The sequence below is a fragment of the Petaurus breviceps genome, unplaced genomic scaffold (genome assembly GCF_028583685.1).
Source record: "Petaurus breviceps papuanus isolate PSGF00001 unplaced genomic scaffold, PetGlider_PUasm1.0 90137, whole genome shotgun sequence".
NCBI lineage: Eukaryota > Metazoa > Chordata > Mammalia > Diprotodontia > Petauridae > Petaurus > Petaurus breviceps.
In genome coordinates this window covers 382,031-402,810 of record NW_027187183.1, presented here as the reverse complement: position 1 = coordinate 402,810, position 20,780 = coordinate 382,031, and the positions used below count along the sequence as shown (strand labels likewise).

At 46.9% G+C, this 20,780-nt stretch overlaps 2 protein-coding genes across 2 annotated transcripts; both read right to left on the bottom strand.

Moving 5' to 3' along the window:
• Positions 1–3,765: 3,765 nt before the first annotated feature.
• FUT7 (fucosyltransferase 7) lies at positions 3,766–6,466 on the bottom strand. Its single transcript, XM_069107495.1, has 2 exons — positions 6,196–6,466; positions 3,766–5,438 (listed from the first exon to the last, which is right to left on the bottom strand). The coding sequence occupies exon 2, from the start codon at positions 5,380–5,382 to the stop codon at positions 4,339–4,341; it is 1,044 nt and encodes a 347-aa protein (XP_068963596.1). The 5' UTR covers positions 5,383–5,438; positions 6,196–6,466; the 3' UTR covers positions 3,766–4,338.
• An 11,216-nt stretch (positions 6,467–17,682) lies between these two features.
• LOC138176704 (POU domain, class 5, transcription factor 3-like) lies at positions 17,683–20,768 on the bottom strand. The gene is made up of 5 exons (XM_069107517.1): positions 20,733–20,768; positions 19,185–19,296; positions 18,710–18,840; positions 18,385–18,549; positions 17,683–18,211 (listed from the first exon to the last, which is right to left on the bottom strand). The coding sequence occupies exons 2-5, from the start codon at positions 19,204–19,206 to the stop codon at positions 17,966–17,968; spliced, it is 564 nt and encodes a 187-aa protein (XP_068963618.1). The 5' UTR covers positions 19,207–19,296; positions 20,733–20,768; the 3' UTR covers positions 17,683–17,965.
• Between the last annotated feature and the right edge of the window lie 12 nt (positions 20,769–20,780).

The following is a 20,780-nucleotide window of genomic DNA, read 5'->3' as shown; positions in this document are numbered from 1 at the left end:
GATACCTCTCAGTCCAGGGCCAGTGCTCTATTCACTGCCACCTAACTGCCCCATAGACTCTCTTTTCTTAAGGGAACTGAATTTAGGATTGTGAAGAGACAGCCTCACGAAATTCTGATGAGCCCCTAGCTCTCCCACAGGATCCTCCCCTCTTCCTCATGAAGTGACAGTGCCATCCTGGGATCTAAACTTCTCCTGGAAAACAAAAATGCTTAAGGGCTTTTGGATAGGCAATACTCTTCCCATCAGCCTGGCACTGTCTGGATGATTTATAATAATAGCAGCAGGGAATGAGTACAGCTCTACCATTTCCCCATCTTCTGGCTTTAGTCCCTTACATCTCCTTCATCTGAAGGGAGGGGTGGTGGTGGTGGAAAATGACACAGACATGGGCCATCATCTTTCTCCAAGAGACAGTTTGTTTTTAGTTGCTCTTCTCTCCCTATATCTTTGAACTCTAGAATTTGGGGTTACTTATGAAAGCAATATCCAAGGCTAAAATTGCCCAGGAAATGTTCCTTCTTTGTCTAGGGCTAGATTGACGTCTCCCCTTTGTAACTAGGAAGAATGATATTGTCCATGAACTCCCCTCCCAGGGAGGGTCACACATTGGGTGCCACAACACAGATGTACTTCTGCAAATACTCTTTAAAACAATCTTTTTGCAGGGGGGAAGGCAGGGTAATTGGATTTTGTTAAGTATCTAAGGCCGAATTTGAACTCAGGTCCTCCTGATTCCAGGGCCTATGCTTTATTCACTGCACCACCTGGTCACCCCTTCTGCAAGAACTCTTGCCACCCCACCAGTAGTGCAGACATTGTAATTCTTCCTCCCCAATTCCATCCCACTGAGGTTGGGATTTAGTTACCTGAATCCAGGCACTCTGGGACAGAGTTTGCAGTCTTATATGTAAGGAGGGAGGGGAAAGGAAAAGAGGCAGAGGGTCGGCATTTGAACTCAGGCCTTCCTGACTCCAGGTTCAGTGCTCTATCTACTATTTTGGTGGGGATGGGGGAGAGCAGAGGTTAGTTTGGGATTGGGTGCCCTATTGACACCCCTTGGGACCCTTTTCCTCTCCTCCTTTTCCTCTCTATCACTCCTCACCCCCAAGCCAGCTGGCAAGACAACAGTAGAAAGTGGGGAACAGATTCTCCCCCATCTTCCCCCATATTTCCAGGAAAGCCTGGGTTGTTTTGGGCAACCCAAAATGGGGAGAGAAGACAATATTATTCGTTTCCTTCTCCATTCCTTGGTAACTCCTATTACCCAAAGAAGAAAGCAGGCTTCCTAGAGTTCCAGGTGGAAGGATGAAGGATGGCAGATTCCTGTCCATTCTATTTTCTCCAGGGTCTTTCCCCACCTCCAGCAGGTATATACCAGACTCTGGAACCAAGTCTGGGGGGCCAAGGATGGTCCCAGGATGAAGACAGGAAAAGGTAGAGGTTATATTAAAACTTTGGGCAATTCCCATGCTAGCCACCAGAGTGCAGGGCGAACTCACTCTAGAGCTAACCCGAAGTCAAGCACAAGGCAAGATGTTAGGAGATAAGGGCAGAGAAGCAGACTACCTGGGTTATCTCCTGGCCTAGTCTGGGCTCCGTCTCATTTGGCTCCATTCTGTGGGATTCGGTGTGACCTGGGGCTGTCTGAGAAGGCAGGATCTCTCTTGAGGCAGCTTTCTACTTGGAGTATAGGAGGCCCTTCTTGCCCACCCAAAGGGTCCATTCCTTCAAGTCTGTACATTTCTTTCTAGCCTAGATATGGCCATGTCCCTAAGATTCTCTAGCCTTACTTTCCCCATCTGTCACCTTGAGGGCAACAAGGAGCTCCCAGGACCATGGGTGTCATTTCAGCTGAAGCATCTTCATGGGGAGAGGGGAGAAGGTGAAAAGAATCATCTCTTGTCGTCCTCAAACAAGCAGAATCCCTCCCTGCTTTTGTAGGGTTCAGGCCTTAGCATCAGCCTTTCCTAAACCACCCTTTTCTCTGTCGTGAAGTAGAGGGACAAAGACCTACATGAACAGAGACCTCCACTCCCAAGACAGACCTCTAAAAAACCTGCTACTTCTCCTGGCATTGTGTGTGTGTGTGTGTTTGTGTGTGTCCCTGCATGTATTTCTGTATGTGCAGAAATTAATATTCTGCCTCCTGGCCTTTGACAGGTGCAAAGAACCGCATTACCCCTCCTATGGATGAAGGGCCCCCCCACAGTTGTTTCCTATTTCCTGCTGTGGCCTCTGCCAATCCGTGGCCTTTACAGATGGGGTGGACTTGTGCCTTTCTTATTGCAGAGAGGACAGCTATCATGCCTGCCATACCAAATCTGTCCCCATGGCAGGTATCCACCACTCCCACCACCACCTCTACACTCCAGATATATCTAATGTTCCATCTCTCAGATTCCTAGAGCCATTGGGCTAGTTTAGGAGGGGAAACTAGGCATTGGTCAAAGAAGCCTCAGAATGTTTTCAGGCTGTTGAAGAAAGCCTTGTAGATCTCCATTTGGCTCCTTTCCTTTCCAACCCAACCACTAGGGACCTCTCAGAGCATTCAAGGGACCCAGCAACCAACTACCATCCACAGAGATTTTGTAGTTTTGCCAATGCCTAGGCCCTCTGCTTTAATCCCACACTTCCAGCCCCAAAACCTACCTAGTCTACCTAGTGTTATTTCTCAGTGGTCAGACTCAGTTCCTCTTCTTGGTTCCTATTATAATTACTACCCAGGAAAGGGGGATGGGGAAAGGGGAGGGCAGGTAGTAACAGAAGGCCCAGCAGCCCACCAATCCCCTTTCCCTACCCATTCTCTTCCCTCAACCCTTTCCCACACACCCTCCAATCTATTCCAGTCACAGAAACCATAACTCAATCTGCTCACTTTCCTGTGGCCTCTCATAGAATCATAAAATACTAGTGCTGGAAAGGACTGGAGAGATTATCTATTCATTTTAAACATGAAGAAACTGGGGTTCAAAGAGACTTGCCTCCGGTCACACAGCTAGTCAAGCTTGGATTCCAATCTAGGCCTTCTGGTTTTAGGCCCAGTAATATTACTACAATTATATTGTTATTAATAACAACAATAGATAGCATCCATATAACATTCACTATTTGTCAGGCTCTGGCTAAGTACTTCATAACGATCACATTTGATCCTCACAATAAGCCCGAGAAAGTAGGTACTATTATTATTTCCATTTTACAGATGAGGAAACTGAAGCAGTATAAGGGACTTGCCCAGGGTCACACAGCCAGGACGTGTCTGAGGCTACATTTGGACTCAGGACTTCCCACCTCCCAGGTCTTGTGCTCTATCCAACTGTGCCCCCATCCCTACAGCGGCACTGCCCTCTCCTCCTCTTTCCACCAACACACTTCTACAAGGGCCGATTTCCCAGCTTCAAACCCCTTTGACTCCTTCAGAAAAATTTTAGACTGTTATCCACTCACACCAGGAGGTCTTGGGAACCATCTAGCCCAAGCCCTAGTTTTATAGATAGGAAAAGTGAGGTTCAGGGACATGGAAGGTTCTTACTCTAGGTTGCTCATTTCCCAGTAGGTCTGTTCTGTTTTCAGTAGAGGACATTCTTCCTGAGGACAAGAATCACGGCTTGCCACACATACCCCCTCACCCCCTCCCTCCTCCACCTTACCCTCTTCCTCCAAGTTCCCTCCCCTCCCTGTTGACTAAGCACTTGCAGAAAAAAATCTCTCAGGCTTTGGTTTAAGCTCTGAGGTTTTTACTTGCATATTGTGTTTCCTTTACCACTATATGGCAGGTGAATTTGTTTCCATGTCTCATACTGAGAATCCATCTCCCCTTAAAAGCCCCTCACATGCCATAATACACAGGATTCGAGTTTTCATTCTATAGCAATGTCACTTAGTTACAGAGATGCTAGTAAAAATCACCACAGAGTGCCCCATCACACCATACACACACGGGCAGGAGGGCTCAATGTTAGAATATTGGAGCTGTGAGAGACATTAAACGTTATCTCATCCCAATTTTTTCATTGCACATTGCACTCCCCAGAGTGGAGTGGGTTGCCCAAGGTCATATAGTCAGTGGTCCAGCCTGGACTTAAACTTGAAATCTTCTGACTCCCAAGTTTATGGTTATTTTTCAGGAGTCTGGATTATTAAGAGAGGGAAGAGAAATAGGAGTAAAAAGTAGGGTGAAGAAGGGGTCAAATAGCAGGCTCTGTCTCTCTTCATGGTCTCACAAGGAGATACCCAGGAATCCAGGGTCCATCCAGGAAAAGTCTAGTCCTAAATGGCAGCCCTAGATTTCACCATAACCTTTGTGGTTGGGGAAGCTAACCAGGTCAGCCCAGGTCATCCTGACTTAAACCAGGCCTCTAAGTCTCTGTAGATCTGTTCCTGGGGCAGATGCGGGTAGCGGGCACAAATACTACAGAAGCGCTCCCTCCAGTCACTGTAGAGCCGCACAGCTAGCCTTTCACGCCATGCGAAGAAGTGCTGGTAATGACTGGCATTCATGCTTTTCAAGAAAGTGGCCAGTTCCTGGGCTGAGCTGAAATCATCAACATGGACAAAGGAATCAGCTGGCAAAAAGGCCTCATAGGTAGACCGAGGAGGACCTAGTACCACAGGCACGACCCCTGCACCTAGAGCATTTCTCCATAACTTCTCAGTGATATAGTCCCGGTGCTGAGAGTTCTCAAATGCCAGGTAGAATCGGTAAGGGGCAAGGGTGGGCAAAAGGCAGTCAGGGCAGAGTGGTTTCCTGTTGGCACGGCCAAATACATCCACCCGAAGATGTTTAGACAACTGGTTGTATACTACCACACGCTTCTGGGTCCGGTGGTAATTACTGATGACCCAGGCAGCCATACGGTTCTTGGCTGGCACAGGGGGGGCAGCCCCGTCACGGGGTACCAGCTCTCCATAAGGCACAAAAATGTCTGAGTCCCTTCGGTAGGTCATGACCCAATTGAAAATGTTACGGTAACGGGAAAGCCCGTGAGTATTGCTTGGAGACTCGAGGTTGGTCCACACCCAAGGCTGCCTGAGAGGCCGGTGAGCCAAAGGCAGCAGAACAGCCCCATTCTGGAGTTCATGGTGGTGGAAGACAACGACACTGGCCTGGCTGAGGAGGCTATGGTTGGTGCTGAGACAGCAGTTGAGCACACCATAGTGAGCACAGACATCACCATCTAATGGTAAGGACTTGTTAAAGGGCCAATGCCAGATGAGGACCGTGAGCTTAGAGCTTGGCTGGAAGGCTCCACTCAGGGACCACATCCCAGTGCCCCATACCTTGCTTGAGGACAGGAGATGAGATAGCAGCAGCCAGAGAGCTATGAGCAGTGCCATCCCAGCCATGGCTTGATGGGAGAACAGTCTGTAGGTGTGCATTGTCTAGGACATTGGACCTGGGTGGTGTCTTGGACCCATCTGACTCCTAGTTGTCTCTAGAACAGAAGATTATAGCTTATGTGGGGGCCATGGAAGTTATTCTGAGGATCAGGGAGGAGTGGGGAACTTTAGGGCTAAAATTACTGAACCATAAACTAAAAGTAAACAAATAAATTAATAAAGACCAAAAAAAAAACTACATTAAAAATAACACCATTTCCACCCCCCCTCAAAAAAATAAATAAATAAAATTACTGAAACAGTAAAGTGACTGAACCAGGACACAAGAGTCCTATTCTAAGGTCTCAGTCTCCTCATCTGTAAAATGGGAAGAATATTTGCATTACTATTTTCACAGGGATACTGTAAGAAAAGTATTTGGGAAAACATAAAACTATATAAATATGAGTTATTATTGTTGTTATTACTCTGCTATACATTTGTCCTTAGGTTCCCAAAAGCTAGGAGTAAGAAAGGGAGGTGAGAAACTCCATTAATGTCCCCCCAGAAACCTGGGTCCAGAAGCAGAGAGTACTCTAAGAGAGAGTAGGAATTGAGGCAGTGACCTTCCCTAACCCCAGGAGCCTCTCCTATGGATGTCTGCCCCGACCTTAACACCCTGCCCCACCCCACACTAATTCTTCCCTACCATCCTTTCATAAGCAGCTCTAACAGCTAGCCCAGTCTGCTAGTTACTGTCCACATCCCTTTGTGTGTCTTGTCTCCCCTTTTCCCATCACCCTCCCACAATCTCCACTCTGATCCAGAACTCTGAGCTGGCCTTTGCCCAACAGAATGGACCAGTAGACTCACTTTCATTGTGCATTCATAGTCGTCCTGAAATCAATCACAGCCACAGTTGTCCCAGAATCACTGTGGTCTTGAATCACACAGCCATACCAAACCGTTGCCTGCCTAAGGTGGGCCTGCTGCCTACCACTCCTGGTCCTTGGTGGGAGAGTGGAGGTCATCTTCCTCCCAGATCCTAGAATAGAGTCACCTTTAATGACTGTCACTCCCATCTGCCAGCTGGCCACACCCACACAGTCCCCCCAGCCACGCCTCAGCTCTACCCAGGACCCTGCATGACTGTTACTTGGAATGAAGAGGAAGGAGGGAGGTGCCTTCTGAGAGCAGCATGGTCCTGTGGGGAACGCTGAACTCCTTCCCCTGGGCTCTAGCCTCCAGTCTCTCCTTCAGGAAGACCTGGGGCCCTTGCCTGAGGAGATTCTGTTTTTTTCCCAGCTAGGATCCCTCTCTTCCTGACCTCATCCTCATCCTTATCCTCCACCTGCCTTTCCCAGGGGGTCAAACCAGGCCAAGGTAGTAGGCAGGAGAGAGTGCCCAGCTTGTCCTATAGAGTGTAGACTTAGGGGAAGGGGCAGTTAGGTGATGAGGGGACAGAAGGAATGAGATATTGCCTCCCCCCCTTTCTGCCATCCCTCTTCCAGCCAGCCCAATTGAGAATGACCCTCTAACCACCACCATCCCTCCCAACCTGTCTCAGCCTACTTGGGAACTGGGACTCTGTCCTGGAGTAGGGCAAACTCCAGAGGGGATGGGCACAAGGGTCCATGACTGTCAAAGGAAGTCCTAAAGAGAGCACAGCTTGCTGACTCAGCCTGTCAATGCTCTGAAAGCTGGTCTGTAAAGCCTTGGCCTCAGAGCTCTCTGTTTGCCTTCCAAGCCAGGGCAACAGTCACAAAGTGGCAAGAATTGTAGTAGAGAACACTGCTCAGAAATGGGAGCACCCATATGTTTCCTGGTACTCACCTTCCCCTTTCCCTGGGGCCTCCCTTAGGGAGGGGGAAGGTCACATCCCTCTACCCCACCAGAGCCTACCGTTAAGCTCAGCCCCTGCTTGCTTCTTCCTTCTGCTATTTCATCACCCACTTCCCTCTCCTCCCCCATTTGTGGGTTCCCAGAGACATACCCTCTGCTATTCTATTAAGAGGTCAACAACCTTTTTCCTCTCTCTTAGCCCTGGTCCTGTCTCCTACCCAGAAAGTACCCCATAGAGGACAGAAGAGCCAAGCAGGGTGACCTTGCCTTACCTGGAATCATACGATCATAGATTTATAATGGAAAATGATCTCATAGGTCATCTGATCCAACCACCTTCATTTTACAGCTGAGGAAACTGTAGCTCAGAGAGGTTGTCATTTGCCCAACCAAGGTCACAAAGTGACCTTGATGCAAGTGAGTGTGATTTGAACCCAGGTCCTCTGACTCCAAATCCAGTTGTTCTTTCTTCTATACCACAATGTCTTCTGAGCAAGGGTTTCCTAGTCCCACCCCACCCCCTTCTACAGTACATATATTGAGCAAGAGATTAGGCAGAAGACATGGTTATCTGTTCTTAGAATCCAATGTCTCTGTGCATCATGGTAGATGTGACTCAAATGCCTACCCAAGGCCAACCTGAAGTGTCCCCAGGACCCTGCACCTGTGAACTGGAAAAGCTGTCCCTTGCCTTCTCAGTTTTGATGGTTCCCAGCTTGACTTCTACAGAGACACCCAACTGCAAATGGCCATATCTAAGTCATGCCCCTGCAAATTCTAAGGGAATCCTCCCATCCCTGAATGACTCTGGTATGCTCCAGAATCAAGGGAAACCAAGAGGTATCCAATGAGACTGATAGGGTGATATCTGAGTAATGCCCCATAGGGAAAACCTGATTAAGTTATTTTGAATATTATGATTGTAGAAAGGTCCTGGAATGTGAGGGCCCAATGCAGGATGGGAAAAAGGCAACAAACTTACAGGTCCCATAAGTGAATATTAGATTTGCAGGCAGGACTCTGACTTCTCTTATGTAACCTATGTGACTTTGAGCAAATCACTTTACTTTTTCTGGGTCCCAGTTCCCTCATCTGTAAAATGATTGGGACTACATGATTGCTGACTCAGTCCTTCAAAATGTCCAAGAGCCTTTTCAGCTCTGAATCTGTACTTCTTTTGATCCTATAAAATGCTTCTTGGTCACCTACAAACCATATGGCCTTGGGTATCACCTTCTCCCCTTCCTTTTCTATCTCTATGCTCTATTCTTTTTTATCTCTACTTTAAGTGTGGCATTCCCTCCTTAGTATGTAAGGTCCTTGAGGGCAGAAACTGTCTAGCTTGCTTGTATTTGCATCCCCAATATTGAGTTCAATGCCTGTGTTTCCTTTTAATAAGTGTGCTCTCTTGCTCTCTCACTCCCTCTGTCTCTGTGTCTGTCTCTCTAGCCCCACTTTACCCTAGAGGCACATAGGCCCATCAGGGACTATCAGCATAGGAAACCTCCGATCCTAGAGGGGTAGGGAAGAGCTGGCAAACGTTGACTAGGAAGGTGGGAGTGATGACTCAGGCATGTTGGCTACTCTTCAGGGGGCTGCAAGGCTCAGGGGCTTTCCAAGCTAGGGAAGGGGAAGGAGCCATTCTGTCCTTGTGACGCACTGAGGGGCCCAGTTGTCCTGCCAAAACCTAAGGGGGGGGGGGCGGGGAAGAAAACAGAAAAACTCCTGACTCCCTGGCCCTATGACAAGCAGATGGTGAGAGATACCCAGTGATTACTGGCCTTCTCTTTTGCTTCTGGGATGGGGACTATCCTTTCTTGCCTGTGTCCCCCTGTCCCTATCTCAAAAAAAGGTCTTTCACATACATACACAGAATTGGAGGTCTGGAAAGTTCAGGATGATAGGAGACTTATTGGCTAGAAGGGACCTTGGAAACCATTGAATGCAATCTCTCCATTTTAGAAATGAGGAAATTGAGGTGACAGATAAAAATGACTTATCTAGGATCATTGATTTGAACCCAAGCCTTCCTGATTGCAGGTTCAGGGCCCTACCCTATACCATATGTCTCTCTCAAGCTGGAAGTGATCTTAGGTTTGAACTAGTTCAATCCCCCCATTTTACACACGAGGAAACTGAGGCAAGGAGGGTTGGACTTTTCCAAAGTCATAAGTGGCAAAGACAAGATTGGAACTCAGGTCCTCCTATTCCAAATCCAGGGTTCTCTCCACTGTTCCAGGATGCTTGTTCCTTCCATGTTTACAGCTTCTTTGCTTACTAAAGCCTGAAGAAACTGGAGGAGCTGTTGCACAGTTGTGGTTGGGTAGGGGTTCAGCCTGAGTGATCATCCACCTGAGTCAACAGGTCAACTCCCCAAACAAAAGAGAAGTTCTTAGATCCTTTTCACTCTTATCATTAGAATAATATAGGCTAGGTGGTGCAATGAATAGAGCACCAGCCCTGGAGTCAGGAGGACCTGAGTTCAAATCCGGCTTCAGACACATAACACTTACTAGCTGTGTGACTTTGGGCAAGTCACTTAATCCCAATTGCCCTGCCCTCCCCCCTCCAAAAAGAAAAAAAATGTTACCTAGACCAGAAGGCAGACAGACAAAAATGGAATGGGATGAGGCAAACTGGGAAAGGAAACTCCCTGCCTGTCAATTTCCCCTCTCCCCAATTCCCTAAGTTCCTTCTACCGTGTTTCCCCGATAATAAGACCTATCCCGAAAATAAGCCCTCCCCTTACTGTGTAAGATTCCTCTAAAATAAGCCCTCCCCCGAAAATAAGCCCCATTGAGATTGCTACTGTAGTGAAGGTGATCCCCTGTGCTACATGCTACATTACGGTACCCTCTGTATGCACCGCCCCCCCCCCCTGTGAAACGCACGCCGCGCTCCGAGCTGCATCCAATCAGAGCTGCAGCAGTGAGCGTGTCATTCTGTTCTTCCCCAGTAATTTGCTTGCTGGCGCCATTGAGAGCAGTGCCGCAGAGGAGAGCTGAGGCAGGACAACATAAGCCCTCCCCTGAAAATAAGCCCTCTGGTGTTTTTCTTTCAAAAAAAAAAAATAAGACAGTGTCTTATTATCGGGGAAACATGGTAGGTATGTGCTAGAGTTTGTTCCTACTGGAGAGCTGATTGTTAAATTTTCCGGCATGAACATTTACACCTTTGAGATTGGGATTGCTTACAAATCAGCCGGATTTGTTGTTTGTTTTTGTTTTTTTGATTGGCTAGACTTAAGTGATGGTTGTAATTGTTCAGTTGTTTGAGTCTGGCCCAACTCTTCATGACCCCAGTTGGAGTTTTCTTGGCAGAGATACTGGAGTGGTTTGTCATTTTCTTCTCCAACTTATTTTACAGATGAGGAAACTGAAGCAAACAGGGTTAAATGACTTGCCCAGAGTCACATAGCTAGTAAGTATCTGATGCCAGATTTTAATTCAAGAAGATGAATCTTCCTGGCTCAAGGCCCAGCACTCTATCCACTGTACCACCTAGCTACCTTAATTGATGGAGGAAAATGTTAATAATTCACATTAAACTTAAAAGTGTGCTGAGTGTACATTCCTCTCTCCTACCCCCAATTAGTTGTCAAACATTTACCAGCATACTCCTAGATCACCTAAGCAAGAGACTTAGGATGAAAACCTCTCCTCTCCCAGCCAACAGCAACCTGGTCGAAAACTAGGTGGTCTTCCCCTATCTGCTGGGACTCTAGGGAAGAGGAATCATCATGCCTGGGGGTGGGGGAAGGTTGTGATAAGTAAAACAGATCACAGATCAGCCCTGTCTTCATGACCTAGGGGATGTACAGCTCAAGCAAGACCTTGAGCAAAGCTGTGAGCACAATTGCCATCTGCCCCTGCCCCTGTTAATTACCTAGGTGAAGTTTACCAGGCCCACAGGGGATGTTCCCTTTAGGGAAGCTTTATTGGCATGGTACCCAGCTGCCTCCCATCCTCTCCCACACTGCCACCTTCCACCCCTTGAGAAAAGAACACTTTGGTCCAGACGTTTCAAGTGCTTCCAGGGATCTATTGTGCAAGATTAGAGAGAATGACACTGATTCACTCTGATTGGAGCACACAGATAGCTGCTAGGGATACAGAGGCAGGAGCTAGGAGAGAAGGTTTCATTCCTATCTTGTAGGTGGTATCCACCAGGATACATGATCCCATTTGCGGCTTTCTTGACAATGATATTTAAGTGGTTTGCCATTTCCTTCTCCAACTCAAAGGAATAAAAAGAAATAACTATAAAATAGGACCTATAATAGACGAAAAGTAGGGGAATCGTTTATCCCATCGAAGCCCTAGGATACATTCTGTTAGAAGCAGGAGAGTCATTAGGTCAAGGAAGGCTTTGTTCTTGTTCAGTCATGTTCTACTCTTCAGTGACCCCATTTGGGGCCTTCTTGGCAAAGATACTGGAGGGGTTTGCCATTTCTTTCTCCAGCTCATTTTACAGATGAGGAAACTGAGGCAAACAGGGTTAAGTGACTTTCCCAGGGTCACACAGCTAGTAAACGTCTGAGGCCAGATTTGAACTCAGGAAGATGAGTTTTCTTGACTCCAAGCTCAGCATTCCATCCACTGTACCACCTAGCTACCCTGAAGTAGGGTACCATACCTTAAACTTCTTTACAACCCCAGTCTTTTGGCACGGATCTGGGCAAATTGTCTAACCTTCTACAGGCATACTGGATAGCAGTGGCATCACGTTTCTCTCTGGTTATGCTGCTAAGGCACTACCATCACCACTGTGACTTCCAACCTAGGGCCATGATTGTCTTGTTTCATGAGAGTTTACTGTAACTAGCCAGCCCCAGGTCCCAAACTATGATTCACCCAGACTGTCTTCTTGCCATGTCAGTACAGTCATACCCCAACACTCCCCCTTACCCCTGCTGAAAACAGTAATCAATGCCACTATACTGCATCTAGAAAGGGTGTGTTAAAAAAAAAAAACTACCCTAGGGTTCCACTCATCATCCTTGTGACATCCTAGACCAAAACAACTCCTTTAAATATGTATAATCTTTCCCATTAGAATATGAGACTATATCTCTGTTATATTTGTTATCTCTAGAGGCAAGCTGGTAGTACAATGCATAAAGAAATGGGGCTGCAAAAACTAGCCATGTGACCTTGGGCAAGTCACTTAACCCCAATTGCCCTCCAAAAAAAAAAGAAATGGGGCTGGAGTCAAGAATATCTGAGTTCAAATTCAACCTTGGATACTTACTAGCTGTATAACCCTGGTCAAGTCACTTAATTAACTTGTTTGCCTCAGCTTCCTCAACTGTAAAATGAGGATAATAATAGCTCTTACCTCAAAGGGTTGTAGTAAGTATCAAATGAGATAAAAGCACCTAGCAGAGTGTCTGGTTCACAGTTGGTGCTTATTCCTACCCTCTTGTTTAGTACAGTGTCAGATACACATCAAGCTGTTTACTAATGTGTTTTTCATTCATTGTCTGCTATAAAAGGTTTCAGGTAAGTAAAGATGCCACTCCTGGATGATTAAAAATCCTTGGAGTTAAGGGGATTTAAGGATAACATCGGGAGAACAAAGCACTGTCCAAAAGAACTTGGGGGACCAGCTCAGCACCCAAGATTGGGCATTAACTCCTTGACCATATATTCCTGCTTTGATTCATGACTCTGGGACGCTTCCTAAGTCTGGGTCTTTTTTTTTTTTTTTGGAGATTGGGTCTCTCTACCCCACCAAGGCCCAAGTGTGTTGGGCACTTACAGGCCTAATCCCGCTCCTGATTGGTCTGAAAGCTTTAGCCTGCTCCCTTTCTGCCCTGGGCCAGTTTGACCCTCCTTAGGCAGCCTCTGCTCCCGGGATCCCACTATATTAGTGCCAGAAGGACTTGGTGAAGAAACCCAGGGGACTCTTGTCTGCCTGGAGGTCTGAAACCCCTAGCTCAAGAAAGCCAACAGCCTGCAGAGTAGCAGGGACTTCCGGCATCTGCTGCTATGCCCACCTCAGGCCCATCCCTGTCTGGAGCTGGGTCTCCATCACTTAGTTATCTGAAACCTCAGAGGCCTGCAATCTTAGGATTGCCAAAGGGGAAGAGAGGAGGAAGGAAATGAAAGGCTGGTGGGGAGATACCCGGTATCCTTCAGGGATTTCTGAAGGGTTTCTGCAACCAAAGATAGCTTTCCACTGGTCAGAAATCTACAATCAGCTGATGGGGGTGGAGTGGGGGCAGGGGGACAAATATCTGAGCATACTAGCCCCAGGTGTTGGTACCTGCCGGGTGGGTCCTGATGGCCCTTGAGTAGGAAAGAGGCTATTCATGTCTGGTGTTTGCATCCCAAAGTGTTAACCCAAAAAATGACTTTCAAGCTTTCCTTTTTTCTATAAACCAAGGTCACATTTAATGGCTGACATTTACATATCACTTTAAGGTTTGCAAAGTGCTTTATATATAATCTACTTTTGGACCCTAATGAGTTAGATGCTAATATTATCCCCATTTTACAAATGAGGAAAGAAACAGAGGCTAAGGGATGTTCAGTGACTTGCCCAGGGTCACACAATGAATAAACAGGATTTGGACTCAGGTTTTTCCGGTGCACTACCCACTGCACCACCTCAGTGTATTAAGAGATATCTTAATGCTTCAGTTCCCAAGGATTGCATGGCGTGGTTTGCCCAAATGGGATGGTGAGAGGGATCTGAGGGTTTATCCTTCTTATGTCTGCTTAGGATAATAACAATCAGTTAATATTTATATATTGCTTACCAAGTGTCAGACACTGTGCTAAGCACTTTACAATTATTATCTCATTGGATCCTACCTAGGAGGTAGGTGCCATGATTATCCCCAATTTTACAGATGAGGAAACTGAGGCAAACAGGGGTTAAACAACTTGCCCAGGGTTACACAGCTAATAAATGTCAGAGGCTGAATTTGAACTCAGGTCTTCCTGAATCTAGGCCCATCAAGAACCACCTAGTTACCTAGGATGAGGAAGATAATAGATTTAACTACTGCAATCAAGGTGCTACAGAGAAACTATTTCACCTGGGCTGGGCAGAGTAGAATCACAATTTTGCAAAGAGGGAGCAATCTTCACAATAGTTTAGCTATGTGAGGCAAAATGGCAAAATTGTAAATTGTATAGGTAAAAGAAAACCAATCAAAGTATCCTTAAGAGGTTTCTGTATCTAATTAGCATGACCAATACCAAGGGGAACAGCTTGGAGGCTTGTTCCTCAAGGCATAGTAAGTTCAAGGAGTGTTGGTGCCTTTCTTAGCAAGCAGTCATTTACTGGGATTTGCATTTGTAGTTTTGAGGGGTAAATAACAGACATAATCTCATATATATTATGAACTAGGGTATAGATCTACAGAGAGTAGTTATGGAATGCACTGACGAAGTTGGTTTTGTTGGCCTTGCAAGAGTGAGGCTGACATCTGGGGCAGCTAGGACGTGCTCTCCTTCCCTTTCTACCAGTGATAGAGAACACTGGACTGCCAAGGCAACTGTGTTCTAGAGTCCCAAACGTCACATCAAGCACTGGCAAGTTACTTAATTTATCCGGGTTTCTGTAAAATAAGGTTTGAACCTGATGATCTTTTAAAGTTGCTTCCCAATCTGGCATTATATGTCTTACTCCCCCATCCCTGGCTCAAGGATTCTCTTCCACCCCTGGCAAAGGTAAATCCAAGTAATTTCATCTCTAAGGCAGGAGGTCAGAAAAACGTGGCAAAAAAAAAAAAATCAGGAAGTTGAAGGAAATAACAGAACAAAAACCAGAGGCCTGGAGCCAAACCTTGAAAGGGTTGTTGTGAACTATTCCATCAGAGGCAAGCAATACTTTGCCAGAGCTCCCTCAGGGCAGATCCCAGAGCCTAGGAGGTATCTCCAAATTCTTGTACCTGTTTTCAGGGCTAAAAGAGGAGAATTCACTGCAGCTTTAAAGAAACGAAAAGCACAAGAATTGGGGTGCTACTACTGTAAAGAGATCATCCTGTCTCTTTAAATGTGCTAAGCATTTGAGTGTTTACTGTGTGCCAGGTGCTGGGGTTTCAGGCTGATAGGGTACAGTCCCTCCCTCAAGGTTATATTCAATTGGGAGACATGTACATGTATACAAAACAACTAAAGGGAATTTCACTGGAGAAGTCACTAAGCTGTCAGTGGGGCAGATTACTTAAAAAAAAAATAGCCCTTTCATAGGTCATATTTGAGCTAAGCTTTGAAGGGAACTAGGAATTCTAAGAGGCAAAGGTAAAATAGGAATGCATTCTAGGAAAAGGAAAGGGCAAATCAAAGGCACAAAGATGGGAGAGAAAGGAAAATCTGGCTAGCTCACTGAACGCAGGAATGCAGGAAATGGCCAGACTGTGAACATTTATAAAATGCCTGGGGAGTTCATATTTAATCTGAGATATTAGGAACATTGGGAACCACTGGAGTTTATTAATCAAAGGAATGACCAGGCCGGTTAGGCCCGGTTAGGAATATCACTTTGGTAGCTGTGAGAGGAGAGTTGAGGCAGGGAGGCCAATAAGGAGGCTCCTGCTTTTCTCTTTACAGGGTGGGCATGGGGGTTCTCCAGCACTCCCAAAGGGCCCCTGAAGCAAAGCAGGGAAAAAAAAAACCCAAACCTCAACCTATCTTGTCTTGTCTTTGGCCCGCTGGGGACCTTGCTTCTTGCTACTAGACCTGGTACTCTTCCTGTTTGTGCTGCCAACCAGGCACAGGGTGCTTCCCGCAGGCCCCACCCTATACCCACAGACTGGCCTCTTCCCCTGGCACGCCCTACTGATCCTTTTGGGGATCAGTCAGCAAACATTTCCTGAGGGGCCCCTAAATAAAGATCTGACTTTGGCACAGAAAAGCAAACTACAGACCGTTCTGTCTTGAGGAACTTCTGGAACAATGAAGGGGATCAGCAGAAGAGGGGAAAAGCCCCTGAAGGCCAAGGAAGTGGCCCCTTAGGCAGTGACATGGCAAAATACATAGAGTGCTAGGTCTGAAGTGAGCAAAGCCCAGAGTTTGAACCTGATCTCAGATATTGACTAGCTAGCTAGACGCTGGGCAAATCACTTAACCAGTACACCTCAGTTTTCTCAACAGTAAGACAGGGATAACACCTACCTCACAAGGTTGTTGTGAGAATCAAATGATATTTGTAAAATACTTAGCATAGTGCCTAGCAGTGTGGTCACTTAAATAAATAAATGCTGATTCCTCTCCCTTTTACCTTTTTCTTTCCCTCCCACACATATATACTTGTGGGAGCTAGGATAAATTGGTATTTTCATCCTCAATGTAAATTTACCCCATTTTTAGGTTTTGTACTGGGGTAGGGGAGAAAATTAGGTATTTTCCTTCATCTTTTAACTCAGTACTCAGCTGACTTGGCCTTCGCTCCAAACTCAAGTACTATGAATCCTCCCAGAATTGGAAAGACCAATGACTTAGGTGATTACTAGGACTTCTGCAGACAGATGTTAAGACTTGAATATTTACACCCCTATACAGGAACAGAATAGTCAGGGGGAAACTGAGACCTTGGGGTAAATATATGTAGTTCTAAAATGGGTCAAAATGAAACAATGTCAGAAGCAGGGAACTGGGGGTGGAAACTGAGTCAGAAAAGGAAGGTGATGCAGACCACAAAGGTCATCTACTTTTTGAATTGGCTGCTCTGCCTAACTAATAAGCTTATTTCCCATATCCTCACAGGGCAAGAGTTGAGAAAAAGAATGCCTCCTCTCAGATAATAAGCATTTATTTATTAAGAGCCTCCGATGTGCTAGGCACTTTGCTGAGCATTAAGGATCCAAGGAAAGGCAAAAGATAACCTCCTCTCAGCTCCCAATATAATCTGACTCTAGCCTCCAAGTTCTGAATGTGGAGAAGTTGGGGGCCCCCCCACTTCAACCACAGGGCACGAACACCAAGACATCTCTCCAGAACAGCCAATCCCCTAGAAGAGGTGCAAACGTTGGGCCTTGAGGAGTGAAGGATGGGGACATGTAGTCTGATGTAAAATGTAAGCACTCCCAAATGATGCAGAGTGCCTCTAACAAGAGAGGAAAATAGCTGCATGAAATTAAGACTCAAGGAGGCCAGAGATTGGAAGACACAAAACCCTGGAGGAGCTCTTCCCTGTGAAGCAAGGCTCCTCTACTCTAACCAAGAATGGATTTCTTTTCACTTGGAAAACCAAGTTTTATCACTACCACATCTGGTTTTGACAATATAAATGCCTACAAAATCAACCAGGCACAAGCAGGATTGAGTGGGAGACTGCCCCCTGGTGGAACTCAGGCTAGATGCCCAGGCAGGCCGATAAATAAGCACTGGCTACGTCCAAGGCCACTGGGGATAACACACAGCTCCAGTCACAAGAGAAGCCTTTGCCATCTCCCACCCAACTCAGTCAGCCAGAATCGCCAGCTAGTCCCATCCTCTACCCCAAATTGTTTATTTTTAATCCCAAGACCCCATCCCAAATTAGTTGCAGAGACCACCAATCCAATCAGTTACCACCCAACTTTTATTTCCAAACTGGCTCCCAAACCCATCACAAGTTTGGGAGTGTGAGGTGAAAGAAGGAGGAGAAAAAAGACCTGAATATTGTTTCTCAGATGCCCAAAAAAACCTAGATATGGGCAGTGGAGGGGCAGAAAGAGAATCTAGGGTTGGGAAAAGGCCTGACCACTGTATCTCAGACAATGGCCAGTCATAGGGCAAGTGAAGGAATGGGAAAAAGCAAGAGGTATCCTGAACCCCCAGTGAGTTCCTATAATACTGATCCTGGCTCAGATGCCCCCATTAGGCATGGGCATGCCTGGGATGCAGGGCTCACCCTTAGGAAAAGTGGACATATAGAGGGCAGGGGGCACAGCTGGTGGGGGTGCTGCATAGTTCTGGGATACAGCAGCAGTTGGCAGGACGAGGGCAGTGCCTGGGGCCAGCTCATAAGGCAATGCTTCGCCATCTTCCCCATAGGGCAGAAGAAGCCGCTTACCCTTCTGCCTTCTGTTACAGAACCAGACTCGAACCACCTAAGAGGGGCAGAGAGCAGACTCAAGTCAGGCCCTTTGGTCTCCAAACTTATCTTCTAAGATGAGCTGAATACCCTGAATACCATAACACTGCCCCCCCTCATTGCTGCCTACTATTCAACCTCCTCCCCAGCCCAGCCCCATAACCTGCCCATGCCCCGGGGACCACGCACATCTTTGTCCAGGTGCAGCTCTTCTGCCAAGTCACAGATTTGCTGTGGAGTGGGCTTCCCACAACGCCTGAAGAAGCCCTCTAGGGCCCCCTTCACACTGGTCTCAATACTCGTACGCCGTTTACGCTTTCGAGCCTGGGCTAGCACTTGTTCCATACTGCACATCTGGGGGGGATAGGGCACAGCTAGAGCCTGGGGTGGGGGAAAGAGCAGCCTGGGCTTTGAAAACCCCATTCCTTCCCCTTCCTTCCCCCCATTCAAGCCGCCAGTAAGTAAGGGGGCTGAATCCTGGGAAGCATCTTAGCAGGAAAGGGGGACGTCTTACCTCCTGAGGGTTGTCAGTGTTCTCAACAGCCTGCAGCCACCTCTGAAGTAATGGTTTCAATTTGCACATATTCTTAAAGCTCAGTTGTAGAGCTTCAAACCGGCAGATGGTGGTCTGACTGAACATCTTCCCTGAGGGTAAAGGTGGGTGCTCAACTCTGGGCTCAGGAAATGGGGGGGTCACTGCCCTGTAGGGTTCCCATCCCCACCTCCCAAAGACCAGGGTCACTGTTTCCCCTTTCAGTTCCTACCAGGCTGGCTTGAGGGAAAGTAATGGGGCAGGAGAGGAGTGACCAGAAGAGGAACCCTAAACCCATACCCTTGCCTCCTCTTTGGTCTTGGGGATGTTAAGTATGAGAACTCTGGGAGTCCCTACCATCTTATTCTTACTTGCTCCAGGATTACAGCTACCTCTGTACCTCTGTTAACCATTCCCCTTCCCCCACCTAACCCCATCACATTTGTCTACTTCTCACCATACAGCGTGCCCAAGGCCATGCCCACATCAGCCTGAGTGAAACCCAAGGAAATTCGCTTGTGTTTCAATTCTTTGGCAAACAGCTCCAGTTCCTCGGAGGTTGGGGTGTCCTGCAGAGGGCGAGGGATGGATGAAGTCTGAGAAACTTATTTGGTGGCTTACATGAAAGGATCCTGGTCAAATGGCCAGGGAAACTTCCAAGGCCTGATGTGTTCTCCTCCCCCCACCTATTTCAGGGAAAGGAGGAAGCCTCAAATTTCAGGACAAAGTCAGTCATCTCCCATACTTTGGGATGAAAAGATGGGAACCCTTGCTCCAAAATGTACATCACAGGGTTACAAACAGTGATTATTTATAGAACCTAAAAACTAAAAGGGTTATCACATTTATTCCGACTTCCATCATTTTATGAAGAAATAGAAGTAAAATGATTTGTCCAAGGTCAGAAGGCTAGTAATCAGGGCAAAGAGACTAGCTAGAACACTGAGCACCATTCCCTCGGTCAGTTTTCACAAGACCAACAAAATCCTGATCAACATCATGAAGGCAGTGAGAACAGAAGGGAAAAATATTTTTTCCCCTCTCTTTGCACCAAGCTACATGGATGTGCACCTGGAGTGCAAACAGATTAGCTTTAGGTACCTTATGACCAACATACCCTTGGTCCAAGTACAAGAAAACTGACCAAGGGGCTGAAGGATGGAACCATCATCGTATGAGGAGACAAATGATTAGCCTCTTGTCTGGTAAGAAGGCCAAGAGGCCCAATATTGGAGTCTATATAACACAGAGGGGGGGCCAGTTTACTTTTAGAGCTAACAAAGTTAATTATAAAACAAACCAAGGGGTGGCTAGGTGGCCCAGTGAATAGAGCACAGATCTTGGAGTCAGGAGTGCCTGAGTTCAAATCAGGCCTCAGGCCCCAGATACTTAACACTTACTAGCCTGGTGACCTTGGGCAACTCATTTAACCCCAATTGCCCTGCCCTCCAAAAAAACAAACAAAAAAACCCAAAAGGCCCCAGCCCTCTAATGGATCAACTCACTGGATCTTGAGGGTAGCTGGACTGGAATCCCCACAAAGTTGGGGAAAATACCAGGTAACAATTATAACAGGGCAGTTAGGGATTTTCTGGCCTGGGTAACCTGGGAAGGAAAACCTAGTCTGGCTTACTACCATACCATGGCTGGGGGGGAGGGGCCAGGTAGATAGGATCTTAAATCTTGGGAAAGGTGGACTTTGTTATTTCTACCCAGCCTGAGCAAGACTCCAAAATCTGATCTGATGCTCCCAGATGCTTTCCCTTCCCCAATAAGAGACTCAACCCTGAAGGGAGATGGTATCTCTATCTCCCCAGGTTCTCCTGCAAACCTGCATGGCCCAGAATCCCTCCCTTCTCCTTCCTGTCCCTTTCTGGAACAGGCCTTAGGCAAACAAGCCTAGGTGACTGGACTTGGATTTCCTTCCCAGCTCAGCTGAAGCCAGCTGAGGAGGAAAACCTGGGAAATCCATATCGGAAATATTATTGTTACTATGTCTTCTTACCTCTTCTCCACTATCGCTAGATGGGATGCCCTCCTCACTGGCTGCCCC